At 44.3% G+C, this 27,997-nt stretch overlaps 1 protein-coding gene across 4 annotated transcripts in view; it reads left to right on the top strand.

Moving 5' to 3' along the window:
- The window catches only part of LOC127686137 (ubiquinol-cytochrome-c reductase complex assembly factor 1), an 84,555-nt gene that overhangs the window by 3,962 nt on the left and 52,596 nt on the right, over window positions 1-27,997 (top strand). For 3 of the 4 annotated variants that reach the window (XM_052184055.1, XM_052184056.1, XM_052184057.1), the window contains exons 2-6: window positions 4,523-4,627; window positions 14,252-14,347; window positions 15,673-15,780; window positions 16,803-16,875; window positions 25,391-25,448. In XM_052184055.1, coding sequence (XP_052040015.1) covers window positions 4,523-4,627; window positions 14,252-14,347; window positions 15,673-15,780; window positions 16,803-16,875; window positions 25,391-25,448 — 440 coding nt within the window. Of the gene's footprint in view, window positions 1-4,522; window positions 4,628-7,490; window positions 7,574-14,251; window positions 14,348-15,672; window positions 15,781-16,802; window positions 16,876-25,390; window positions 25,449-27,997 lie in introns of all 4 variants that reach the window. The other variant, XM_052184058.1, reaches the window with a different exon arrangement.

The raw sequence follows: 27,997 nt of genomic DNA, 5'->3' as shown, positions 1-27,997 counted from the left end.
GTTGTGTCTCAACATGCTCAGGGTAGGACAGTCTTTCTCATTTAACATTTTAGGATTTCGTCCCAGAGTTTTTTGGCTGCTACAGTTTCTGAGGATAAATCAGTCCAGTATCACTGAGGCCCCTTGTGTGGGATGAGTCGCTTCTTTCTTGCTGTTGTCAACAGTTTTTTTTTTTCCTCTGTCTTTTGACAGTTTGATCATGTTTTATCTTTTTATGTTTGTCTTACTTGAAGCTAGTTGAATTTTTTAGGTTGTAGAGTAAATAAAGGGTAGGTTGTCTGTGTGTGTGTGTCTATGTGTATTTGTGGATTTTATTTTGTGTATATGAGTGCTTGCCTGACTATTTCTATGCATGACACATCACATGCATTGCCCCTGGAGGCCAGAGCAGAGTGTCAGATCCCTTAGAACTGGAGTTACAGGTGATTGTGAGCTGCCATGCGGTGCTGGGAATCAAACCCAGGTCCTCGGGAAAAGCAACCTGTGTTCTTTCTCCTAGGCCTGCTTGCTGTCTTTGGTTTGTTTTTCCTGTCCCCTTATTTCCTTTCCCCCAGGAGCCTTGCTTGCTGTTGTATATATGTGATGCATTTGATGCTATCCTGTGGGTCTTTTTCGTCCCCTGGACTGGAGAATCTCAATTGAAGTATCTTCAGGCTATCAGACCTTCATACTCAGTTCTGCTTTTTTTTTTTTTAAGGTTTATTTATTTAATGTATGTGAGTACATTGTTGCTGTCTTCAGACACACCAGAAGAGGGCATCGGATCCTATTACAGATGGTTGTGAGCCACCGCGTGGTTGCTGGGAACTGAACTCAGGATCTTTGGAAGAGCAGTCAGTGTTCTTAATCACTCTAGCCCTCAGTTCTGCTTTTGAGCCACACTATTTTTCATTTTGGTTGTTGTATATTTCAATTCTGGATTAAATACATTTTTAAAAATCTTTTTTAGACAATCTTATGTAACCTAGAGTGGTCTCAAACCCACTATGTAAACGAGGATGACCTTGAACTTCTGATTCTCCTGATTCTGCTTCCCAAGTGTTAGGATTACAGATGTCTATCCCCGTGCCCCGTTTTCTGTGGGTGTACTTGGGGTCAAACCCAAGGCTTTATGCACACTGGGCAGATACTCTACCAATTGAACCCTTACACAAGAACTTTAGTACTGAGCACCATTCCTGTATATGTTTATACACGTCCAGTTGAAACAGGAATTCTCACTGAACCTGGAACTTGCTGATTGGCTAGGTTGGCTGGCCAATAGGCCCTCGGAAATCCTCCTGCCTCTTCCTCCCCAGGGCTGGGATTGCAGGTCTGCACTGCTGGCTTTCACTTAGGAACTGGACTCAGATCCTTTGTACAGTAAGAACTTTACAGACTGAATCATCTCCCTAGCCTCTAGCCCCATTTAAAAATCAGTTTCTTCAATTAATAGTCTCTATTTGGTGAGACAGTGTTCTACTTGTCAGTAGGTTCTCTCTCTCTTTCTTTTCTCTCTTTTGCTCCCTTGCTCTGTCTCTCTTTCCCTCCTTCCCTCCTTCCCTCCCTCCCTTCCTCCCTCCCTCCCTCCCTCTCTCTTCCCCCCTCCCCTTCCTCCTTTCCTCCCCCCCTCCCTCCCACCTTCCTTCCTCCTTCCCTCCCTCTCTCCCACCTTCCTTCCTCCCTCCCACCTTCCTTCCTTCCTTCCTTCCTTCCTTCCTTCCTTCCTCCCTCCCTCCCTCCTTCCCTCCCTCTCTCTCCCTCTCTCTCCCTCTCTCTCCCTCTCTCTCCCTTTCTTTCTTTCTTTCTTTCTTTCTTTCTTTCTTTCTTTCTTCTTTCTTTCTTGCTTTCTTGCTTTCTTGCTTTCTTGCTTTCTTGCTTTCTTGCTTTCTTGCTTTCTTGCTTTCTTGCTTTCTTTCTTTCTTTCTTTCTTTCTTTCTTTCTTTCTTTCTTTCTTTCTTTCTTTCTTTCTTTCTTTCTTTCTTTCTTTCTTTCAATAATAATGGGATCTTGTGTATTCCGGGCTGATCTCAGCTTTCCTATAGTCCTGAGAATGAGCTGGTACTTCTGATCTCCAGCCTCTACCTCCTAGGATTACTGGCTACACCTGCATGCCAGGTTTATTTGGTGCTGGGATGGCACCCAGGGCTTCATGCATAGTATAGTACCAGCCACACCGTGGTTCCAGTCTAAATTTGCTTTACTTCCACTTGTAAATTACTTGTTTTCCCACACTTCTTTAGACCCTGGCTCAGAGAATTTTATCTTAATATGTATTTACATTTTTAGGAAATGATACCTGGTACTGAATGACTCTCATCAATTTGTCGGTTTTTTTGTCTTTTGGTTTTTTTGAGACAGAGTTTCTCTGTATAGCCTTGGCTGTCCTGGAACTTACTCTGTAGACCAGGGTGGCCTCGAACTCAGAAATCTACATCCATCTGCCTCCTAAGTGCTGGGATTGAAGGCCTGCGCCACCATTTCCCGACTTTATTTTTTATTTATTTTTTAACAATTTATTTGTTCTGTATATGGGTCTTTGCCCCCCCCCCCCCCCGTGTGTGTGTGTGTGTGTGTGTGTGTGTGTGTGTGTGTGTGTGTGTGTAGTGCTCACAGAGGTCAGAAGAGAGCATTGGATCCTCTGGAACTAAAGTTCAGGGTGCTCATGAGTCATAAGGTAGATGCTGGGAATCAAACCCAGGTCCTTAGTAAGAGCAACTGGTCATCTTTACTGATGAACCGTCTCTCCAGCCCCAAATTTATCAGTTTTAATAAAATGCCAGTAGCCATCTCTGATTTGGAAACTGTTTCAACAGATTGAACCTTAGCTGAAATAAAATACTTTTATATTTTATTGGGGTCTCTCTGTATAGCTGAGCATGTCTGAACTCTTGATCCTTCCGCTTCAGCCCCCATGTTAGAGAAGTGGTCAGAGATGTGTATCACCACGGCCTGGTTGCCTTCCTCATTTTATTTGGAAATAAGGTTCAGTGGATGGGCTGTTGGAAACATATCTACTCTGTGAGCTTATGGGACAATTCACAGAAGTGTCTGAAGATTTACCATTCAAATGCCTTTCTCCAGCACCACCCGGACTCTCCTGCCCTCAAGGCAACCGGGATTGGGTGCAGCTTAACCACAAGGTGCGGCTGTGGCACTGGATCCTCTCTTTACTCTATAGACAGGCGACCAAACCTCATTCATAGAGCTTGTTATTTAATGTGGTTTTTATGACTAGAGGAGCCAAGAGTAGGTTCAGTACTTTCTGACTCTGAACATATACTTCTTTCTATGCTGTGCCATTTTTTTAGTGTGTGTGTGTGTGTGTGTGTGTGTGTGTTTGTGTGTGTGTCTGTGTCTGTGTCTATGTGTCTTTGTGAGTGCACACACATGTGGTATAGCATCATACGTATGTCTGGTCTTGGGAGTTGGTTCTCTCCTGCCACCTTGTGGGATCTGAGGATCAAACTCTGGTTATCTCTCTACCCATTGACCATCTTGCCAGCCCACAATAAGCTGTTTATTTATATTTTATTTTTATGTTTGTTTTTTAAAAAGATGACTAGACCTCATCTATCTGTCTTTTAGGTCTGTCTGTCTGTCTATCTGTCTATCTATCTATCTTTGTATTTATGTACATACATGTGCTCATGTGCACCATGGTATGGGACCTCCAGGAGTTGGCTCTGTGTCCACCATATGGGTTCAAACTCAGGAAGCCTGGCAGCAAGGCATTGTGCCTTCCTTGACATGGTGGTTTTTGTTTTATTGTTTTTTGTTTTTAAGTATTCATGTGTATGTACATGGGAGAATACAAGTGCCAGGAGAGGCTAAAAGAGGGCATTGAATCTTCTGGAGCTGGAGTTACAGACTGTTGTGAGTTACCATGTGTATGCTGGGAATTGAACCTGGGTCCTCTGGAAGTGCAACCAGTGCTCTTAGCTACTAAGCCAACTCCCTTTGCCCATCCCCCCATTCTATTTTAATTGCTTCAAAACTCTCCTAATGGTTCTACTTTCAGTATTAGAACCAGAAGGATCTTCAAGGTAACCTGTTCTTTTTTGATCTCTTAAATGTGCATGGGGTCTGAAGTTGTGACATGGGGGAGTTGTTGAAACAGGTCTGTTTCTTTGTATAAGTAGGGTAGTAACAACACACTTAGGTTACTGAGTGTCACTCTGGATTGTGAGGTTGAAGTGGGTGGTTCCTTTACCCAACCAGTCCTCTGTCCCCAGAGACATGCCATTAGCATCAACTGATAAGTTTAAAAGTGTTGTTACAAAAGGACAGAACACTCATGTCTGTTTAAGAACACTTGCTAGGAGCCAGACTTGAAGGCTAAATATGTATTTCTTCTTCCTCAACCCACTTTGAAACAAGGTCTCATTCTGTAGCCCAAGCTGTCCTCAAACTCACAGAGACCCATCACTTCTGTCTCCCAGGGGCAGGAATTAATGGCCAAGGATGTAATTCTTACTGTTTCACCATGTCACCAGTTCGCTCTACTCTGATACAGATCCCTGACAATGTTTTCTTTTTCTAGAGGAACCAGACTAGCATCTCCCAGTGGGTTCCAGTATGCAGCCAACTGGTATCAGTGTCTCCTACCCAAAGACAGTGGAGCAAGACTCTGTCCAGCACTTCCCAGGTAAAGCCTGTTTTGTTTTGTTTTTAGATAATTTATTTGCTTTTATTTCATGTGAATTGGTGTTTTGCCTGCATGTATGTCTGTGTGAGGGTGTCAGATCTTGGAATTATGGACAATTATGAGCTGCGGTGTGGGCGCTAGGAATTGAACCCAGGTCCTCTAGAAGAACAGTCAGTATTTTCAACCACTAGCCATCTTCCCAGCTCCACAAAGTTTGTTAATTTGGTTGGTATGAAATCTTATTTATGTGAAAACCACACTGTGGGATGGAGAAGCCTCAGGAGACCACTCTGAGTCTCTGTGGTGTTGGTTCAAGACAGATTCTTTTAGTATGGTGTCCAGGACGTTGCTTCTAAATCCTCCAGCGGTGGAACTTAGCAGAGGATGGCATGTCGCAGTCTGATGGCTTTTACTGCTGGGGACTTTTCTAGAGGGTCATCTTAGAGTTAACTTTCTGGTTTTCTTCTTGAAATTACTTTGTGCTACTTTTCTTTGGTGGCAAAATATTTCCTTTTCTTTATGAACATAAAATCCAAGATGCGATTATTGAAGGCCTTAGTTGCATTGGGATGTCTTGAACCTTGAGCTCTTTAAAGGGTTTTAGTTTCTTAATTTTTTTTGTCAGTCATATAATACTTTTTGTTTGCATGTTTATTTATATTTTTTAAGGCAGGGTCTCTCTGCGTAGTCCTGGCTGTCCTGTAGACCAGGCTGGTCTCAGACTCAGAGATCCACTTGTCTCTTCCTCCTGAAGAGCTTCCTGAGTGCTGGGATTTAAAGGCATGCAACCTGCTTAGTCATATAATACTTTAGTAATAAAGGAAATAAAATCATTTGTTACTTCAAATCTGGAAATGTCAATATTTTCATCTCTGCTGGGTCTCTTCTATGGAAATGTGTGCATATTAATTTTTCCTTTAGGTACCCTGACAGGGCCGACTCTGACCCTCAGGTACCTGACAGGGCCAACTCTGACCCTCAGGTACCTGGCAGGGCCGACTCTGACCCTCAGGTACCTGGCAGGGCCGACTCTGACCCTCAGGTACCTGATAGGGCCGACTCTGACCCTCAGGTTCCTGACAGGGCCGACTCTGACCCTCAGGTTCCTGACAGGGCCGACTCTGACCCTCAGGTACCTGACAGGGCCGACTCTGACCCTCAGGTACCTGGCAGGGCCGACTCTGACCCTCAGGTACCTGACAGCCGACTCTGACCCTCAGGTACCTGACAGCCGACTCTGACCCTCAGGTACCTGGCAGGGCTGACTCTGACCCTCAGGTACCTGGCAGGGCTGACTCTGACCCTCAGGTTCCTGACAGGGCCGACTCTGACTCTCAAGTACCTGACAGGGCTGACTTTGACCCTCAGGTACCTGACAGGGCTGACTTTGACCCTCAAGTACCTGACAGGGATGACTCTGACCCTCAGGTACCTGACAGGGATGACTCTGACCCTCAGGTACCTGACAGGGCCGACTCTGACCCTCAGGTACCTGACAGGGCCGACTCTGACCCTCAGGTTCCTGACAGGGCTGACTCTGACCCTCAGGTACCTGACAGGGCTGACTCTGACCCTCAGGTACCTGGCAGGGCCGACTCTGACCCTCAGGTACCTGACAGCCGACTCTGACCCTCAGGTACCTGGCAGGGCTGACTCTGACCCTCAGGTTCCTGGCAGGGCTGACTCTGACCCTCAGGTTCCTGACAGGGCCGACTCTGACTCTCAGGTACCTGACAGGGCTGACTTTGACCCTCAGGTACCTGACAGGGCTAACTCTGACTCTCAAGTACCTGACAGGGCTGACTCTGACCCTCAGGTACCTGACAGGGCTGACTCTGACCCTCAGGTACCTGACAGGGCTGACTCTGACCCTCAGGTATAGCTCAGGTTCTTGTATGCATGAAGGACTGGGTGGAGTCTCTAGCACCGAAGAAAAAAAGAAAAAAAAGAAAGAAATAGTTAAGTTCCTTAACAAAAATCGCTTCTCAGCCTTTTGGCTAAGATCAAGTGTAAGTTCCTTAACAAATATCAACTATACATAGAATTATATATTCTGGTGCCTTTTCACTCACTAGAACAGATTTATTCATGTTGTTTAGGTAACCTCTATTTGTTATTAAAAATGTAAATTGTTTTCTTTTTAGGCATTGCAGATCTAATTTTCTTAGCATATTTCTTCTCTTTCTTTCTTTTTTCTCTTTCTTTCTTTCTTTTTTCTTTTTTTGGTTTTCGAGACACGGTTTCTCTGTGTAGCCCTGGCTGTCCTGGAACTCACTCTGTAGACCAGGTTGGCCTTGAACTCAGAGATCCACCTGCCTCTGCCTCCCGAGTGCTGGGATTACAGGTGTGTGCAACCACGCCCGGCTGTCCTTTCTTTTAGAGATGGTCTTTCTCTGTCTAGTCCTGGCTGTCTCAGATCTAGCTCTGAAGACAAGACTGGCCCAGTACTGGAATTAAAGGGTGCATTACCACGCCCAGCATACTATTTACTTATTTTTAATAGGGAGTTTGATCACGTATAAGTGTAGTTGCCTCTTTTACTTAGTTTAAGGTTTTTTTAGGTTCATTTATACCTTAGGCATGCAACAGAATTTCTCCTTGAGTGGGTTCGTTGCGTATCCTATTTTCTTTATTCATGGGATACACTGGATGTTTGGGATGCCTCTGGGTATGCAAAGATCTCTCTGCCACACCACTTTTGGAGGTCTGTCCAAATTGGATTGCTAGATGATAATTCTCTGGATGGTTCTCGATGCTAGGAATTAATGCAGTGGTGTTGCATAGTGTCGGTTTCCTCTTTCAGTCCCTTTTATTGACTGAGAATTTACTTATCCAGACTGGCTCTCTTACTTTACTTTTATAGGGCAGGTTTAATCTGCTCGGAGCTCCGCCTGCCTCTGCCTGCACGGAGCTGGCCCAGAGGCACGCAGCACCACACCCAGCTTCGTAAGTGCTATTTTTATTACTACTTAAGCTCTTACTGCTTGAGTCAATTTTATTCTCACTACAAAGTGAAAATTTTTCAAAAATTGCCCAACCTACCTTCACCAAACTGCAACCTCTCCCTTGGTTTTAGTTTCCTCATCTCTGAAGTGAGAAGGCGGGACGCGGGAGCTCTCCGTCTTCCATCCCGGTGTTATTCTAAGTTACTCCTTAATTCTTCAGTTGCCTTTTCTCCAAGCTAAACAACCTCAGCTCATTTGAACCTTTCCACTAGGACCTGTTATTCCTCCCTTTGATCATTCTGTGGTTCGTTTTTGGACTGTCTCCAGGTTGTCCTTCTCTTTGAACAAAGTAGAAGAAGAAGAAGAAGAAAAAAAACTACCTAGTTTTTATTGAGTACTGACTCCATGCCCAGAATGGCATTGAGTACTGGGGCAGAGAATAAAAGGCGTACAAGTGGGCTGTGCCCTGGTGGAGCTCACGGTTTTGCTGAACTGTGAGACGCATACCCACAGCATTCAAGACCTGTCTGAGCCTGTCTCTGCCCCTCTGCACCCCACCCCAAGCATGGGGGCCCCTTTACTTTCAGGAGCTTTTGGTTGTCCTTGTTTTACTTATTTATTTATTATTTATTTGTTGACTAATATGACCCAGGCTGGTCTTGAACTCGCCATATAGGAGTGGATGACTTTGAACTGCTTGTGTGCCTGCCCCGTCATTGTAGGCCTACGCCACCAGTGTGTACTGGTGATACTGAGGATGGAACCTGGCGCTTCCGCGCATGCTAGCCAAGCATCCCCAGCCCTCAAGCCTTTTGAAAATGAACTATAAGTTTGAGATTGTTTTTCAGATTTCATTTCTTTTCCTATGTGTGTGAGTGCAGATGTGCATGTGCTGTAGAACTCATGCGAAAGTCAGAAGACAGCTCTCAGGACTTCACTATAGGCATAAAGTTTTTGCAACCTACTTTTAAAAAGGGTTCAGCCTCTCCTCTAGCCCACCACCCAGCAGAGGTAGTGAAAAGTTAATAGACTATGGGGGAAGTGGACCTGTTTAGCAGTAGTTCTTTAGGGATGAGCTTGGTCTTTGGCAGCAGCTCAGTCCCATAGCAAACACCAAATATGATTTAGCAGCTGTAGACCAATCCTGTAGGCAGGCAGACACCAGGCATGAACCAACAGCTATAGTCCAATCCTGACGAAACCACCAGGCTCGCCAACCAGCCTGAGGCGAGGCTACAAAGTGACAAGCTGCCTCAGGAACCTTGAGAGCAGTTCTTACAATGGTGGTGTTATCACAAGTTGAGCTCAACTACACCATGTGAGATGAACGGATGCGTGTCTTTATCGAAGAATAGCGAGGTGGAACAAACCCAGTCAAGGCTCAGTGCTCATCTTCCGCTGTCTGTGGGCTCATATTTACACTCTATCATGTGTTCTTTCATGTGTTTGCTGTATCAAGACATCCTTAACCTGTGTCTGCTTCAGGAAAACAGTCTTTTACATGTTTGCTTTAGCAAGATATCCTTTCAACTGTGTGCCCCAGCAAAACATTATTTAATGTAACTAACTTTCCAAAGAACTAGAAATTTCCACTCATATCGCCCTTTCTGTTTACAACTTCATTCTTGCCCCCTTGAGGGATCTGGATTGAACTCAGGTTGTCAGACGTGTACAAGGGCCTCTGCCTTCTGAGCCTTCTTGTTCTCCTGTTGTGAAATCTTATAGTCTTATACTCATCTCTGTCTGTCTGTCTGTCTATCTGGCAGGGTCTCACTATGTAGCCCAGGCTGTCCTGGAACTTGCTCTATAGACCAAGACTTGCTCCTTGAACTCACAGAGATCTACCTACCTGTCTCTGAGATCTGCCTACTTCTGCCTCCTGAGTGCTGGATTAAAGGTGTGCTCCACCACACCCAGCTTCAAAATCTTATGTTCTTCTTAGTTTGGAGCCATGTGCAAGAGTTCCTGTGGCTGCAATTGTCTGGAACAGACATATACATTTGTATTATACTTGACACATTATTGTTTGGAAATCTCTCTTGCATATAGGACCCGTTTTTGGTTCTCAGAACACTTAGGAGAGAGCTGGGGCTTCTTTCACTGCATCCTGATTCTTACTCTGATTCTGACTTTTCTGCTCTGCCCACTTCTAGGAGGCATTTTCTAGTGATTCCAGGTCTTTGTTTCTGAGTTCTGTTGTTTTTACTGCCTATTCCAAATCTCATGAATCTTGTATGTTCTTATTGGGATATATGAGAAACTTAGGAAAAGGCACAAAGCACAGGTACACAGCATAACAACTTATTACAAAGTAAACATACCCAGCATCCAGATCAAGAAGTGAACATGAATTGAGGCTGTTAAGTCAACTGGTAGAATGCTTGCTACCATTCATGACACGCTGGGCTCAGTCCACAGCAGCCTAGCTGTGTCCTAGCACCGGGAAGTAGAAGCAGGAGGATCAGAAGGTTATCCTCAGCTATACATTGCATTTGAGGCTAGCCCGGGCTACATGAGACTCTTGTCACAAAACAAACAAAAAATCAAAACGAAACACATCACCAAGATTGCAGAAGCCTCTTTGGTTCCTGGTTAGCTATCTCCCACTCCATGATAAACAGAACTTTGCTTTGTACACCATACGTTTATTTGCTGTTGACGTCTTCTCTGCAGTCTCTCAGGTGTGCCTGCTGCCATTCAGTCTTGTGTGAGAGATCTAACAGGTGTGCTCTTTGTAGCGATGGTTGATTAATTCTCATGTAGTATGTACTTTCTGGTCCTGGGGAATTGGTTGCGTAGTATTTTATTATATGGCTATACCACAATGCATGAAGCTCCTCTCTTGATGCCTTTGTGGATTGATTCTGCTGTGAGTGGATGCTTATACTTCTGTGGAGGAAAGAATGCAGCGTCCCTGAGACTTATGTGCCAGGCATTGGGCTCACCTAGATTCTACCATTCCTGACACCAGGGCATCTTTCTTCTGTCCAGTGACAATTTCAGTGTGATACTTGGTTCTGTGTCTCTATGCTAAATTCTTTTTTTCTTTCTCCCCTTTCTTTGTAAGACTATGAGCTGTCTGAGGACAGAGATTCATTTCTATCCCAAAACCTGTACAAGGGCTCGCATACCTTGAACATGGCACCTGTATCTGTGGTAAAGATGGTGGAAGTCGGTAGTCAAATAAATATTGTGCAAATGCTCGCATTTGTTCATCCACAAATATTTATGTATCTTGAGTTGGACATGATTCTAACGAGAGGGGCAGTTCTTACCATCAGATATCTTTTTGAGTACCATGGAAGAAGTGGATAGGTTACTACTTGGTAGAGAATAATGCTACCTGCTTTAGATAAAGTGGTCAGGGATGGCCTCGTGAGGACTGGGTCTGCCCCGCTGGGCTTGTGTAGTATGTTCCAAGCTCCGGCTTGGATCCCAGCACCACGTAGAGCTGGGCCTCGCAGGCCATGCTGGTCGTTCAGCAGTTGGTGGGTGGAAGATGGAGAATGAAGATTAATCTCAGCTCCACAGCGAGTTCAGAGATAGCCTAGGCTACACGAGGCCCTGCCTCATAAAGAAAACAAGTCAAAAAACCAACCAACCAACCAACCAACCAACCAAACAAACAAACAAACCCCAAATCAACAAGAAGCCAACCCAAAGAAGAGAGAGGGAAGACCTCTTTGAAAAGAATTGTTCCAATTATTTTGAAAGATAAATGAAAATGAGGTGTTCCAAGGTCCTTTCTGAAGGGAGTGAAGGCAGGAAGGCTGGTCCAAGGGTAAGCGTGTGTTTGTGGATGGACGGGGCAGTGGAAGGTGTCGTCCTGGCATGGCCCAGATTTTCAGCAGTTCAGTGAAGTAGGGAGAAGGAATCTATTGACCACTGTGAAGCTGTGGGGCTGAAGAAAGATGCCTGACCTGACACTAACTGGGGAGAAGCCCAACTCAGGCTACACCCACCCCATTCTCTGAGGCAGTTTAAGTGCTTTGCGTTCTAGATGGGCCATTACACTGATGTATGTGATGTCATGGGAGGGTTCTGTGTTTAGTCTGTATTTCACAAAGCCTGCTTGGTACTTGAGAATTAAAGCATAAGTCTGACTAATCTTTTAATATCCTTGTTTGGAAAGAAATTCAAATAGTACTATTCCACAATGAGAAACTATTTTTCCTTTATTAAGAAGAAACAGGAAAATCATTGTTAATTTTATTTATCCCTTCTCTTTTGGGAATAAAACAGAATTGAAGGATTAATCCTCCCTCCCATCTTTTTTTTTTTTTTTTTTATTGAGACACTGTCTTGTCTGAAACTTTCTATGTATTTAGACTAGGCTGGCCTCAAATTCCTGCCTCTCTGCATCTTGAGTGCTGGGATTAAAGATGTGTGCTACCATGCCCAGCTCCCACCCCCCAGCCCCTTTAATTGTAAAGGCAATTAAAACATTACTAGGAATTTGGGCATTGAATTCCCAAGCTTGCCCATAACTCCTTCTTCCCTTTCCCTCCCTTCTCCCCCTCTTTCTTTTGTGGTTCAAGAGATCAAACCCAAGGCCTTGCCCATGTTAGGCAAAGCATTCTACTGTCTTACATTCCTAATCGGCTATCCACAATTCCAATGTAACCAAACAACCCTTTCATCCCTGTGTGTTACTTCTTAGAACTACTCACATGCATTCATGATTTTGTTTGTAATTTTACTTATGTTTTTAGAATTAAAAAATAAAAAGATTGCATTTTTTCATATTAATTGTTAGTATAAACTATGGACTTTGAGTGGACAGTGATGGTCAAAGTAGGTTTAACCTCTGGGTTGGGATGCTGACAGTAGGTAGGAGAGATTGTGTGGGGGGAAGGAGGAGAATGTATGTGGAACCCTGTGCTTTCTGCTTAGTTTTGCTATGAACCTAAAGCCATATTAAAAATAGCACTATAGCCAGGTGTGGTGGCCTATGTCTCTAATCCCAGCACTCGGGAGGCAGGCAGAAGCAGGCAGAGCTCTGTGATTTCAAGGCTAGGACAACCAGAGGTGCATAGTGAGACCCTGTCTACAACAACAACAACATACTGTACTCTCAGCACTTCCACAAAGTAGAAGTACAAAGAGGTCAGCCTCAGCTACATAGTGTGCTTGAGGCTAGTCTAGTTCACATGAGACCCTTTCTAAAAAATGAATAAGCAAAAAATAAAGTTAAAGTAAAAAAAAAAGTCAGATTTTGAAAAAAGTAAAAGTAAAGTCAGATTTTGAAAATTTAATCCAAGCCGGGCAGTGATGGTTCATGCCTTTAATCCCAGCACTCTGGGAGGCAGAGGCAGGCAGATTTCTGAGTTCCAGGCCAGCCTGGTCTACAGAGTGAGTTCCAGGACAGCCAGGACTACACAGAGAAACCCTGTCTCAAAAAACAAAAACAAAAACAAAAACAAAAACAAAAATTAATCCAGGGCAGAATGGATGTCCTACAAATCCAGTGCCCTGGGTTCAATTCTTGATTACCTATTTTCGTACTTCAATTTACTGTCTCTTAGTGGATATTTCTGTTTTCACTGTTGTAGAGCTTACATGTAGAAATTTATTTTTCAAACTGTAGATTGTTCCAATCAATTCTTGATTATAACAATACTAACCAAATGGAACTGTAGGGTGGATTAAAGAGTCCCTAAAGCATTTGGTGTAGCCCTGGCATATAACCACAGTTAGCTGTGTATCCCATATTATTGCCAGAGCCAGTGTGGCTGAAAGGCAGGTGTTGTGACCTGGAGGTGGCTGCCACTTCGTTTATTATCAAGTACCTGTTTTGGGAGATGCACTTTCCATACTTTGCCCGTCCAGGCCTCACTGTAACTGAGGTGCAGCAAACTGTTAATGGCTGCTGAGCTTTGAGGTGGCAGAAGCAGATTTTTCTTTTTTCCTTTTTTTGTTTTGTTTATTTTTTAAATTTGTTTTAGTTTATTGTCATTGGTATTTTATCTTGATATATGTCTGTATGAGGGTGTCGGATCTCTGGAACTGGAGTTACAGATAATTATGAGCTACTGTGGGTGCTCAAGGAATTGAACCTGGGTCCCCTGGAAGAACAGCCAGTGCTCTTAACAGCTGAGCCATCTCTCTAGCTCCAAGTCTGTTTGTTTGTTTGTTTGTTCGTTTGTTCGTTTGTTCGTTTGTTGAGACAGGGTTTGGTTCTCTGTGTAGTTCTGGCTGTCCTGGAATTCACTCTGTAGACAAGGCTGGCCTCGAACTCAGAGAGACCGGATTGTTGGCAGAGTTCTCTTTCTTATTACAATTTTATTTCTCTGATTTGACTCAGTTCAGTCTGCATTTCTAGGGCTGAATCCTTTTATTTCTTTAAGAAGTAATTAATTTTCTGGTTTTATTTTGTTCTTCGGGTTAGTCTCTCACTATGCTCTGGGATGGTACTGAAGTCACAGCAATCCTCCTGGCTCAGCCTTCTAGAGATTGCAGGTGCACGCCACCACACCCAACTTCATATAGTTAATAGATATTTATTGAGCACTGCCACATACCAGACACCATCCTGGGTGCTGATCATGGGTCCTTCTGATAATCCCTCACCTGAAGCTGGGTTAAAGCAAGGTTGGCTAGAACCAGCCAGAGCAGCCAGCTGGGTTAACTTCACTAAGTAGTTCTCCGAGTTGCTTACATGTGCTTGTTCGTCCCCCAGTGGCTCCAGAAGAATCAGTCTGGAATGTGTGTGGGATCGGAACAGACCGTTGGAACAGACACACTGCAGTGTAGGAAATACCACAACACAAGTAAGGTGAGTCTGTTCTCTGCCATAGACTGCGTTAAGTGAATGTGGTATGTGAGCTCAGGCCTTAGCCAAGGATAGAGCGGATGGTAAGACACAGACCAACTGAATATGTGAACCCCATCTTCTGAGGTTATAGTTTTTTTCCTTTTCTTTTCTTTTCTTTTCTTTTCTTTTCTTTTTTCTTTTCTTTCTTTCTATCTTTTCTTTTCTTTTCTTTTCTTTTCTTTTCTTTTCTTTCTTGTTTTTTCGAGACAGGGTTTCTCTGTGTAGCCCTGGCTGTCCTGTAATTCACTCTGTAGACCAGGCTAGCCTCGAACTCAGAAATCTGCCTGCTTCTGCCTCCCAAGTGCTGGGATTAAAGGCGTGCGCCACCACCACTCAGCGTCTTCTGAGCTTATAGCCTGAGTTTTTTTCACTGTAGACCCTTGTGAATAAAATACTTTAGAGGAAAACAATTTTTTAAAATGGATTTTTGTACAAGTTAAAAATAGTCATCTGTAACCTTGCAAGCCTTTCTTTTGGGTGAATAATCTACCTTTCTTTGTAGAGGACAGGCTTGTCGGGACTGGTTCTCCTGGGATATTTCTCCCCACGCTCCCTTTTGTCTTCCTCCTCCCCTTCTTCTCTTCCTTGCACTTTCCCTGTCCTTTCCACTCCGCCCTTCTCCCCACCCTTTTGCCTTTCCTTGCACTTCCCTTCTTGCCCTTTTATTTTTATTCATGTATAATGACCCTGTTGCCTCCATGTGAGTCTTGGTACCAAGTGTGAGCCTGTAGCCCTGTGAGGCCAGGAGAAGGCATCAGATCCCCTAGATCTAGAGTTCTAGACAGGTGTCAGCTGCTGTGGGGTTGCTGGGAATTGAACCCAAGTCCTCTGGAAGAGCAGCCAGTGCTGTTAACCACTGAGCCATCTCTCTATTTTTCATAATATCCCAAGTCTGTTCTTTCCTGATCGCTGGCTCATAGGCATGTGGTGTTGGCGTGGGTGTGTCCTGCTCTGTAACTTGGAGGGTACCTGCTAGATTCCATTTAGCTGTGTCTGCACACTTACGTGAGGGCTTGAGTCTGGCTCCATGAGGGCATATTGCCTAGGATGTGAAGCCCTGGGGATGATCTCCAGCACCACAGGAGAACAGAACAGAAGCTCAGAGCAAACGAACAACAGAGGCCTCCAAATCATTAAAAAGAAATCAAGAGCTCGGGAAGAAGAGAAGAAATCAAAGTGAAAAGAAACCTATGCAATAAGCATGTCCTTCGAGCAAACAAACCAAAGCATTTTGTTGAGAAAATTTTCTCTAACTAATTTTGATTTCTTTCTCTTTGTTTAAGTAGCTTCCTACTACCCAAGATTCCTCGCAGCCTGTTGAGGAGAAGGTCGGTCCTTTCACGAAGATAATAGAAGCCATGGGATTCACTGGACCTTTGAAATACAGTAAATGGGTAAAGTCTTTTACGTTCCCTTGGGAATTTGTTTTAAAGCCTCTGGCCTGTGAAGTTCATATGATGTTTTGAGAATTTCTTCAGAATACATCCCTCTACCATCTATTCTGATTTATGTGGTAGATAAGACCAAGGTACTCCTCCAACCTAGTCTTTTGCTAGTCAGGACAGTGAGGTGGAAGTTTTCAGACCCTTTTTGGTTGCAGGGTAATAGCATCTAGATGAGTTTAAAGGGACAGATGGGCCAGCTGTGTCTCTGGGCTGTGTGTTCTCCAGGAGGCCTTGCTTGCTAACAATCTTGTTTTCATTGTTGATTTTTAATAGGTCTTAAGGAAAATTGATCTCATGACTTACTATAATACATATTATAGGGGCTGGTGGAATGACTCTGTGGCTAACAGCACCGGCTGCTCTTCCACAGGTCTTGGGCTCAATTCCCAGTACCCATGTGGCAGCTGACAAGTGTCTCTAACTCCAGTTCCAGGGGTTATAGACACAGTCTCACAGACATACATGCTGGCCAAACACCAATGCACATGACATAAAAGTAAATAATTAAAACATACTGGGAAGAGATATTTCATTCTTAGTCGACCCTGGGCCTCTCACATTCTCTGTTACACAGAAGGTACTATGGAGAGGCTGCAGATGCTAAGTCACAGCCATATTCTCAGAACCCTACAGTCTCTTCTAAACCATCAAGGAAGTCGTCTTCATTAAGATTTTATATGTATGCATGTAAACTTCTTGACAATTCATAATTGTTTTCATAAATATTTATTTATTTTTAAAGATGAAGATAAAATAGTGAGTGTGTGGCCAGTTGAGCTACAAACATTTACCAGTCAGCATGGGCTCCCTGAAATCCTGTCTCAAAAACAACAGCAACAAAAACAAGATAAACTGCAGGCAGATTGGCTTGCGTCCCTCTTAGCTGAAGGAACTTGGGAGCTGTGACAGTGTCTAGGGACACTGGAGCTTCCCTGTCATGGCTTGAGTTGGCTTTCATTCTTTTTGTCTAGAAGATCAAGATCGCAGCCCTCCGAATGTATACAAGCTGTGTGGAGAAAACCGACTTCGAGGAGTTCTTTCTGAGTAAGTGTCTCCGACTGTTGTGGAAGGCACGGTCCACTGTTGATTTTTGTGGCTGTGGCTTTGAGATTTGTTTTTAAGCATGTGTTTGGTATGTATATGTTGAACGTGTTTACTCATGCGTGTGTAAGCCAGAGGACTACTCGGTGTTAGCCTGGGAAACACTGTCCACCTCCGTTGGGACAGACAGGGTCTTTCATTGGCCTGGCAGTGTTGGATGACTAGGGAGCTCCAGCGAGCCCCCTGTCCCTGCCTCCCCATCACTGGGGTCCCAAGGCATAGGCCACTGTGCCTTGTACTTCTTCTGAGCTCTTAGGGTCAGGCTGAGGTGGTCATGCTCACATGGTGAGCACTTTGTGGTCTGAGTCATTTCCCCAGCCCTTATCTATTTGTTTGTTTGTTTATTTTTGGCTTAGTCTTGTGTAGCTAAGGGTGACCTTGAACTCCTGATCCTACAGGCTCTGCCTTCCTGTGCTGGATTTGTGTCTCCACGCCCACTCTTAGCATTTGATGAAGGCTTTTTGTCTGTAATTTTTCTTTTTGTTTCTAGTTTTTAATTGTTTTAGTTGATCCTGAATTAAATTTTGTGATTCTTCTTTCTATTCGAGGGCTATTGGTCTCAAAGGGTTATATAATTTTATAACTTACATCCAATTGATAAATTGCTTACCAGAGGATTTTACTGGTTTAGATCACTACTAACAGTTGATTATATCACTATAGGATTAATTTGATGCTGTAAACTGTAATTATTAGCACAGCTAACTAAAATAGGTATTTGTAAGGACACTGGAAAATGTAAAGCATTCCTGTGTCCACAGACTTTAGAGCAGTGCTTCTCAACCTCCCTAATGCTGTGACTTTAATACAATTCCTCACATTGTGGTGACCCTAACCATAAAATTATTTCCATTGTTATTCTTATTTGTAATTTTGCTACTGTTATGAATCATAATGTAAATATCTGTGTTTTCCATTGGCCTTAGGTGACCCCTTGTGAGAGGATTGGTCTATTCCAGAGTGGTCTCGACCACAGGTTGAGAAACACTGCTTTAGATAGAAACTTGTGTTCTGTGTTCTTACAGCTGGTACTTTACTCTGCAACAAATATCTGTATATAATTAACGAAGAATGATGGGTGCAGTTTTGATTGCTTGATGACTATATTGGCTGATTTTTTTTTTTTACTGATTTTCTAACCGTGCTAATAATTATAGTTTACAGAATCAAATTAATCCTATTCTGATATAATCAACTGCCTGTACTGATATAATCAACTGTTAGTAGTGATCTAAACCAGTAAAAAATAAAATCTATTTTCTATTTTCTTATTCATCAGGAAAGACAGTTTTCCTGCTTCTTCAAAAACAAGCAGTTTTTTATTGTTTAACTAAAAAAAAAAAATTATCACAGGGTGTGTACTTGTGTGTGTATACGTGAGTGTGTGTGCACACAAATGAATGCATACCACATGCATATGAGCATCCCCGCTGTGGCCCATGGAGAGGTCAGAGGACCACTCTGAATGCTATTTCTGTCCACCATGTGGACCTCCGGGTCATACTCAGGCTGTCTGGCTTAGCAGCAAACACGTGCCTCCTGAGCCATTTTGCTAGTCCCGAACTGTTTCTTACTTTATAAAAAACTAGTCCAAAATGAGAAGATATACTTTCTTCAAATGATAAAATATTGAGTTAGTTTCTTAGATCCATGTGCATTTCCCCTAACCTATTAATTTCAATCTAGTTTCCTTGATTTTTAGCATCCCTTGTTTGTTTGTTTATGCATTTATTTTTTTACATCCTCTCCACCCTCTCCTTCCGGACTCTCTCCCACTCACTCCTTCAGAAAAGCACAGGCCTCCCATGGATATCAACCAGCCCCGGTATAGCAAGTTACAGTAAGACTAGGCACATCCTCTCCTATTAAGGTTGGACCAGGCTGGGCAGTGCAGTGGTAGCTCACACCTTTAATCCCAGCACTTTGGAGGCAGAGGCAGGCGGATCTCTGAGTTCGAGGCCAGCCTGGTCTACAGAGTGAGTTCCAGGACAGCCAGGGCTACACGGAGAAACCCTGTCTCGGGAAAAAAAAAAAAACCAAAAAAAAAAAAAAGGCTGGACTAGGCAACCCAGTAGGAGGAAAGGGCCCTAAGAGCAGGCAGCAGAGTTAGAGACACCCTCTGCTCCTGCTGTGAGGAGCCCACAAGAAGGCCGAGCTATATGACTGTAATGTGCAGGGGCCTGGGTCAGTCCCCTGTAGGCTCTCTGAGCCCCGGGTTCGTTGATTCTGTGAGTTTTCTTGACCTTTTTGGCTTCCTTCATCCTTCCTTCCCCCCTGAATTCCCGGAGCTCTGCCTAATGTTTGGCTGTGGGTCTCTGCCTCTGTGTCCATCAGTTGCTGGATGAAGCCTCTCTGATGACAGTTGGGCTAGGAACCATCCTATGCATGTAGGAATCATTTTATTGACATTGTTTTAAATTTAGAAAGTAACATTAAAAAACAAAAACAAAACAAAAAAACCCCATATTTGACGCTGGAGAGATGGTTCAGAAATTAAGAGCACTAGCTGCTCTTCCAAAGACCTAATCTTCCAATATCCACAGATCAGGGTACAACTCTCTGTTAGCTCCAGTTCCAGAGATTCTGATGCCCTCTTTTGATCTCTGTGGGCATGCCATGCATGTGATACACAAACATACATGCAGGCAAAACACCATGCATATAAAATAAAAATAATTAATCTTTTAAAAAAAACCCCAGCAAACTCAGCGTATCCACTTTGTGTTGGTTGTCTATGTTTGTTTCCAGCTCTGGGGATCGTCCCCACGAGAGCTGCGCTAAGGTCCGCCTCCAGCCTCCCACGACATCTTTTTTAGAGGAACATCCTCAAGGCTAGATAGCTCAGGGAAGAAGAACACTTGCTTGCAAGAAAACTCAGAGTCAAGGATAAGGAACCAAGTTTGCTTGAGCGAATGTGTGTTGTCAACCTGGGTGCGGCCATGCTAGGACCCCATAGCCTTAGACCCACAGAAAATGGCAAGGTTCCTCCGGATGAGGCTCGGGATGCTGACCACACTTTGTGTAGAAAACATCCACGATAGCTTTCGCCCTGCAGAAATGTATGGCTTGGTGACTGCAATACGGAGGCTGTGTCTACTGGGCTTAGCTAACCTTGTCTACTTCACCATCTGTGTGCTGTAAACTCTGCCTCCTGGGTTAGCTGGGTCTATAACCCCGTCTCTGTTCACATCTCTATAGTAAATACTCAGCTTCTGGGGTGTTATGCTTTCTCCATCTAAGACCTTGGTCCACCTGAACCAGCATTTCCGTCTATGTCCATGTGTCCATCTGTTTGTCTTTTCTTTGTTACCTCACTACCCCCATTCAAGTCCCTTGAGCCATTCAAGAACACAGCAGCCAGACATACCTGTAACCTCGGCATTGCGGGAGGGAGATGACAACTGGTGGATTCTGGGAGCTTGCTGGTTAGCCAAAATGGTGAGCTCTCCCGGTCTCAAAGGAATAAGGTGAAGAGCCACAAAGAAAGAAAGACCTCTAAGCCTGTTCGCTGGACTCTGCGTGCACGTACAGGGGTGGACTCAAAGATTCATATGCACATGCTACACAGACATACTGTGCCCACAGAAAAGAGAAAACAAGCCTATCAGATATTTAATACTAGATTCAATGAATTATTCATATTTCTTATAATTATTTTAGACAAATGTTTGTTTTCATTCCTTGTTATTAAAGGTTCCTTTTTTTTTTTAAATTTTACTTTACATGTATGAATGTTTTATCTGCATGTGTGTATGTGCATCACATGTGTGTGGTGCTCCACAGAGGCCAGAAGGCAACATTGGAAATGCCAGAACTACAGGTATAGGCACTTGTGAGCTGGCGTGTGGGTGCTGGAAACCCACCTGGGTCGTCCGCAAGAACAGGAAGCGTTCTTAACCAATCACACATCTGTCTAGTCCCTACTGAAGATTCTTGAGTTTGGATTAATATTATAGTATAAATAAAAGGCAGTTATTACATAGGTAGTTAGTACTCATATTTCAGTTCATAGCTTGGGATTGCCATCTTAAGAAAAGTTTCTGAAAGTTACAATTATATATTTATAACTCACACTTATTTGCTTTCATGTTTGTCCCTTTAGGAGTTTCACAATCTTGTGGGATAGTGAGTGCTTGTATTATTGTTTATTTTTGTTTTGTGTTTAGAAGCAGTTGAGGCTTACAGAGGCTCAGTGACTTGCCCAAGATTGTCTAGCCAAGCTTTGCACCTGTGCTGTCTGGCTTAAACCTCAGGGATTTTCCCGCTGTGGCATGCTGCCTGTGATTGAATGTAACCACAAACTAGAAATTGTAGTGTGGCTTAAAAATGTGGGTTTTGCTGTATTTTGACAAGAGCTCTTCGTGTGAGATGCTGTGTTAGTGCTGAACACTCTTGTGTATGCACACCATGGTGTGTGTCTGTGTCTTGGTGAGTTTGGCCTGGCTTTGTCCCTCAGTGCAAGTGACAATGAGTTTTCTGCTGATTACACTCACCCTTCAGATTTCCTGAGACTTAAGTAGGCATTTGCCTATTAAGATCTATGGCATAGGCTGGGCGTGGTGGTACTTGGGAGGCAGGTCTCTGGGAGTTCAGGCCAGCTAGGACTGAAAAGAGAGATCCCGTTTCCAAACAAAACAGCCACACAAGCCTGTAGCATAAGTAGGCATTGTTGTGCTGACTTATTTTAGTACTCAGAAGAGAGAGCCTTGAGCGTTGCCATAAACTTAAGGTAAGGCTGTTCTACGTGAGTTCCAGGCTAACCGAGACTACAGACCAACCAACATATGGCATGTTTATTTGCTGTGCACCCCCCCCCTTTTTTTTCTAGATTTACATTTTAAAAGCAAACCAAAGGAATTCCAAAGTGTGGCTAGTGAGCAAAGAACAGATTTGGAAAATACCATCTGGAGGCAAAAGATTTAAAAAAAAAAATCTGCAAAATAGTGAGACTGACTTTCTTGTGGTTTGGATTCTAAGGAAGTTGGTGGGGGTTGAAATAAAATAGCGGAGATTTATATATTGCTCCTAAGATGATTCCTTTAAAGTGGTCATGCCCATGTAGGTTTTTGATGTAGGACTTGATTCCAAGAGTCCTGAGGGCAGAGAGCCCTGGGTATCTGTCTGGCAAGTGTCATTCTCCCAGGCTAAAGTGAGGCTGATGTCACTTCTTGAAGACTATGTGTGAGCAAGCTGGGTCATGGTATGCCGTGCCTGTCAGCTCCTTGGACAGTTCTCCCTAAGAACCAGAGACCAGCGTGTCAGAGCCAAAGCGTGTAAAGGCTGAGATCTAGAGCGCTTGATGCATCTGAGCAGTCGGATACTCTGGCAGCTGTTGTTTATGGGATGGATACTCGATGATGCCCTGGCCCGTCAGGTGAACATGCCTGCTGCGTGATGTAGTTTGTTTCTGGTGTTTTGGAGCAGAGGTGGTCAGTCATCGAAGCTCGTGCTCAATGCTGAATTCTTGTCTGTGCCTCTTTTTGCCTCTTAAGAAACTGATCACTGTAGGGAGGAGGAGGCTCTGATGAAGAAATTCTGAGCCAGTTGTTGAGGTTTCAGTCCACTTTGTGACACACAATTTCAAGTAACTGGTGAAGCTTTTCAAAGATAATTTGAACTGTATTATTTAATTCACTGTAAAATGATAACAGTGGATATTGAGTCCCTATTTTAAATGGTAATCATTTTTTAAGCTCTTTTTTTTTTGAGGGGGGAGATGGTCTATATACATCTACATCTCTCTCTATATATATATATGTATGATATATTGTATTATTGTATATATATGTGTGTGTTTCTGTGTGTGTGTGTGTGTGTGTGTGTGTGTGTGTGTGTGTGTGTGTGTGTACTGACTGGCCTTGAACTTGATACATAGAGCATCATGGCTTCCACTTCAGCTCTCTCCTCTGCCTCCCAAGTTCTGGTGCTGGGACTAGAGGCTGACTAAGCTCCGTCTAGGCCTTTTACCTTTCGTTTGTCGTTGTAGCTCTGAGGAAAGCCCTCTGGTTCTGCCTTACAGAGAGAAGGAAAGTGGGCCCAGAAACATCACCTAGATCTGCTTAAAAAGTAACAGGGTCTAGATTCTGAATTAAGTAATCGGATCTTATATTAAAAAGTGGTACTATCACTCTCTGGTGACAGTAATGGAAATATTTAATTTTATATATTGGAGCAGGAGTGTGATCATGGCAGTGTCTCAGGGTTTAGCCCTGAAGTATGTAAACACACTTTGTGAGCTAAGAATCGTATTTTTGTGTTGCTCATAGTCAACATTCACTCGCTGGTTTGATATTTTTGAGGTTTACTCTGTGGCTTTCTGTTCTGACCTGCATGGGCACAGGGGCTTACTCATGTGCAGAAACTCTCCTCAGCCCTGAGCTGACCCCCAGAAGGGAAAGCTATGACCCAGGGCCAGCTGCTGACCTGTCTGTGCTTTCCAGCCCAAGAACGGATTCTCCCTCTGAGGCAATTGGACAGGCTCCTGGAGGCTCTTGGGAAGGCTGTGATGTAGAGGTAGCCATTGGACAGACTGCCCCGCACAAGAAGCCAGATCTCATTCTCCACATTGAAAGACAGACTTCCAAGAAGTCTTTCATTTTAATGTTTTGTTTTAACATCCAAAAAAAAGATCCAACTTGAGATCCCGGCTTGAGAGTTTCTCGGGCTATTCTTGTTCTAGGCGGAGGGCGTCTGGCCGGCACTCAGATGGCATGGGTCTTAATAGCTGGATGGCTGCTCAGCTAGCCCCAGCTCCCTCCTGCTGGGCTCGGAGAGGAAGTCCACTTGACAGCTGCTGGGCACCACCCAGTAAGCTCACCCGAGATTTTTGGTGTCCTTTTGTGACAGACCTGGATTCAAAGCCCAGCCTTGTTGCTAGCTTAACGTGGTGGCTGCCCATAGCTAATTGGCCTTCTGTTTCCTTACCTGAAAGTAGGATTATGGTACTTCTTTCCTGCGTTGAGGTAAAGATTAAGAGAAATGCTATAAAAGATGATTAGCATTGCTTGGTGTGGCATTAGCTACTTCAGTAACAGTCCACACACTGCTGATAGAATCAAGGAAGTGTGAATTTAATCCCAGGCGGCTCACTTCATGGTTCGTGTTTCCCTGAGCAGTTGTCTTGATTCCACTGTCAGCTTTCTCATCTGTCACGAGGGGATAATATAAATATCCACGTACTGGGGATGTTGTACAGATTTGTTGAGCTACAGGCTTCGAAGCACTTATTACGTCTGGCATGTTATAAGCCCAGCCAGAGTGACCAGGGACTCCCTTCTAGGGTCCTGCCCTGTGTGTTCACTCCTAGTGACCCTGGTTAACTGTCACCTCACTGAACACTGACTGGCAGAGGATACTTTGGGAGTTTGGGGGCAGGGCGGGGGGGGGGGGCATTGGTTGGCAGCGGTGGTGGCGGTGGGTATACAGACTTTATGTAGCCCAGGCTGGCTTTGAATTTGCAGCACTGCCCTGCCTCACAGGATTGCAGGATGTGTGCTGGAATTCTAGGCTGGTGCTATCATGCCCAGCCTTATTCGTCGTCTTCTTTGTGAGTCATCACTCCAAAAGACCAACTCCACCAGGAAGGCTCACATGCCTCCAGTCTTCTCTCGTCCGACCTTCCTGCTTCTTGTCAAGCTTTGCCTCTGGTTGTGTCAGGAGGAGGGAATGTGTAGTGAGAATCCCTTAGCTGACTTAGAAGTGTGAGAATTGAGAGGCCTGGATGTCTGAACTGAGACCCAGCTTGCAGGATATAAACCTAGAGCCTGGTGTCATCCCTGGAGGTTGAAGTTTAGCCTTTGAGTGGCTGCAGTCCTCTTCCCTGTTCAGTCCTAGCTCCTAAGAGCTCCACTTTTCTCCCTCCCGGTTATTTGGGTAAATCATTCGGCACATTCGTGGCCATATCACATTGGATTGTCTTTAAAAACTTGGAAACAGAGGCCAGAAGGCTTAACCTTTTCAGCAGGGCTCAAGTGATTATTACAGTGGCAGATGTAAGGGGAGCAGGAGAGGTTGTATTTGCTTAGCATTGTAGTCTTCAAGCCAAGCAAGGGAGAATAGCACAGAACTTCATGAGATTGGAAGGGACATAAGAGGTCGAATCTGCCACATTGTGTAAAATGAGAAACATTGTGTAAAATGAGAGGGAAGAAGCTGTTTGCTCAAGTCTATAAGGTTACAGTCTGCCCAAGGCTGCTACAGTCTACCCAAGGCTGCTACAGTCTGCTCAAGGCTATAAGGCAGCAGCAAGGCTGGAGCTAGGAGGCTGGTTGTCTGTGTCTGTTGCTCCAGCCCATACATAGTCTTATACTGTGTTTTTATTGATCTTTTCTGCAATAGTGTGACTAGGAAGACCATACTGCCATGGTCTTAGTTGAACAGATTCCCTCCAGTGGTTAAAACAAGTCAGCATGCCTCCTCTTGTGCCTTCACCTATTTACACTTCACTGTTATTTTCTAGGGTGTCAGATGCCTGATACATTCAACTCCTGGTTTCTTATAACCCTGCTTCATGTCTGGTAAGTGAGATTATCAAATGCATGTGTGTGCTTTAAGATGCAGCTCTCGTTGGGTTCGATTATATAAATGGCACTTGTTCCAGCATGGAAACCTGTCCCTCTCATTTTCATAACTGGTGCCTTGAAGCACATTTTTGTTAAAGGTCAAAGCATAAACCCAGAAAGAAACTAATATTTGTAATATTTTTTTTTTCAAAGAACACCTAACCCCATGAATAATGCTATCAGTATCTCTAAGAGACTCTCTGAGGTTGGGTGGAAAAGTTGCCTCCCTCGGCTGTTTTAGGAAAGTTCACATTTACGTAAAAGTGGTTTGAATTGTGAGAATCCGTGGTCATTTTCATTGCTGGTCATCAGAAACCTATAACAAATTATACCACTGACATTTACGCCTGTGCCTCTGAGGGTGCGTGGCAGGTTAGAGTCAAACCAGATTTGTTGCATGTGAAAATATTTAACACCTTAAACGGTATATTTTTTCTTCAGCTGTGAAGTAGCCAAAAAAAAAAAAAATCCATTTTTCATCTACTGTTACACAGCATTAAAGGTCAAAGGGGGATATAGGAGTCATTGAGGTGGGGGCTGGGGGAGCCGCCAGATCTTGGAAGGTAAACTCTGGAGAAGTTCCTACCAACTTCTACCCTGACCATGGTGAATGCTCCATGACTGTGGAGCATGGGGAGGGCTGCCGGTCAAAGGACCCTTGTTTGAGCCTGCCTTTAGCTGAGCCTTGCACCACAGGCCTGGCTACCATATAAAGATGCTTGGTCCTGATAGTCTCTGCAGTGCCCCTCTTTCCAAGCTCACTGAGTTTGGCTGAGGAGCCTGAAGGGGCAGTTTATTTTACGGATTTTGTTTTTAACCCTCTAAATCAGTAGTTTATAGAAGGGACACTGTGCCCTGAGCACTTCGCTGGGCACTAGAACTGGCTCTCAAGAAGCCCAGCCCAGTGAGGGAGATAGTCCAGGTAAAAACTATCTTGCTAAGTTGGACAATGTATACAAGTTGTGCCTATAGGAGAGAAGAGTGCGCTCCGACCGACCGACCGTCGGAGCACTCCCTAGGTTGATACTGTGCTGCTTGCTGGGCGGGCGGGTGAGAAGGCACACAGTCTGCCTTTGGTGTCCGTGGTAGAGGTTAAGCACAGGGTGCAGGGAGGGGATACTGGATACATTGAGAAGAAAACTACTTTTTTAAAGAGCTGAGGACTGGATGGTAGAATTACTCATTGGAAAGGTGGGAGGGTTTCGAGAGGGCTAAGCTGTCCCCAGAGGAGCTCAATGATAATATTCAGAGCCCGTATGAAAGACTCTTTATTGCGCATATAGCTGGAGGTATCCGAGTGGGAGAGGGAGTGGACAGCAAAATAAAATATATAATCCCTGTGACCGCATCCCAAGGTCAACACCTGACTAATAGCTGAGAGAGCCTTGAAATTACTTGGATTTCTTTAAACTTTCCAAACTTTGTCTACTCAGCTCTTCTTGCTAAGGTAACTTTTTTAGAAGAGTGGGGGGTATCTCACCAGCTAAGTAGAAGTCGGGGGTGGGGAGCAATCTGTTCTTTGTCTTTCTCCAGCCTCTTCCTGCCTCTTTAATTCTTACAGTCTATATAGGTTTTGGTAGAATGTCTCGACTCTTTTTTATTTGACTCAGCAAAACCTTGTTAAGGACCTACTGTGTGTTTGGGATCGTAAGGTACTAGAGAGAAGTCTGTGATATGGTTCACACGTTCAAGAAACTGGCGGAAGATGGGCCTTCCTTGAGAGAGGTTGTCTGTAGTTGATGATAACTAAATGCCTGGCTCACAGCCCAAAGAACAGCTGTGAAGGAGCACAAATTCAGTGAATTCGTCTGCATTCAGTGGCTGGAGGGAGGTACCGGACTACAGAACTCGGAGTGTTTGAAGGCTGACGTGTTTGGGGTACGTTTGTGGAGGAATCAAGTGAAAGGGTCACCAGAAAAGTGGTTTGGGCCCAGTTGTGTAGTGATCTGAGAATTGGGGACTCCCTCTCCTAAGGGGTAAAAAACAGAAGAGGGCTGGGTCTGTCCAATAAATCTGTCGGAAGTTGGGTTCTTCTAGTCCTGGTCTCTTAGCTCTAAGGGTATATACCAGGGTATACAGTGAGGAGCAGCCAATCTCCGACTGAGAGTGCAGTAAACAGAGACTCTGCAGGAACACGAACTGAATCACCTCTTGGAGTGGCAGTTGTGAGGGATGGAGGCTTAGGAAGCAATCATCAGGAAGGACAAATCCCCACCAAACAAAACCACACCAGACGGACTCCTAATAAAGGAAAGTACCCTAATGGGGGGCTTTCCAGAATATTCACCTGGGTGCTATGGGTGAATGTCCTAGATTCGCCTGGGTCCTAATTGGCAGGTGAGATTGGAACGGGATGCCAGCAACCCTGTACACTCTCTCAGGTGCTGCACTGCTCCCGTCTGCTCTCTGGCCCCATACTTTTCTGGGGGTTGAGATTTAAGGCCCCAGACTCCCTTCTGTTCCTTTGTTAGTTGTATATTCAGTGAGCTTGCAGTGGCGCCGAC

This window comes from Apodemus sylvaticus, chromosome 5 (assembly GCF_947179515.1).
Source record: "Apodemus sylvaticus chromosome 5, mApoSyl1.1, whole genome shotgun sequence".
NCBI classification, from domain to species: domain Eukaryota; kingdom Metazoa; phylum Chordata; class Mammalia; order Rodentia; family Muridae; genus Apodemus; species Apodemus sylvaticus.
This window is presented reverse-complemented; position numbering and strand designations above follow the sequence as displayed.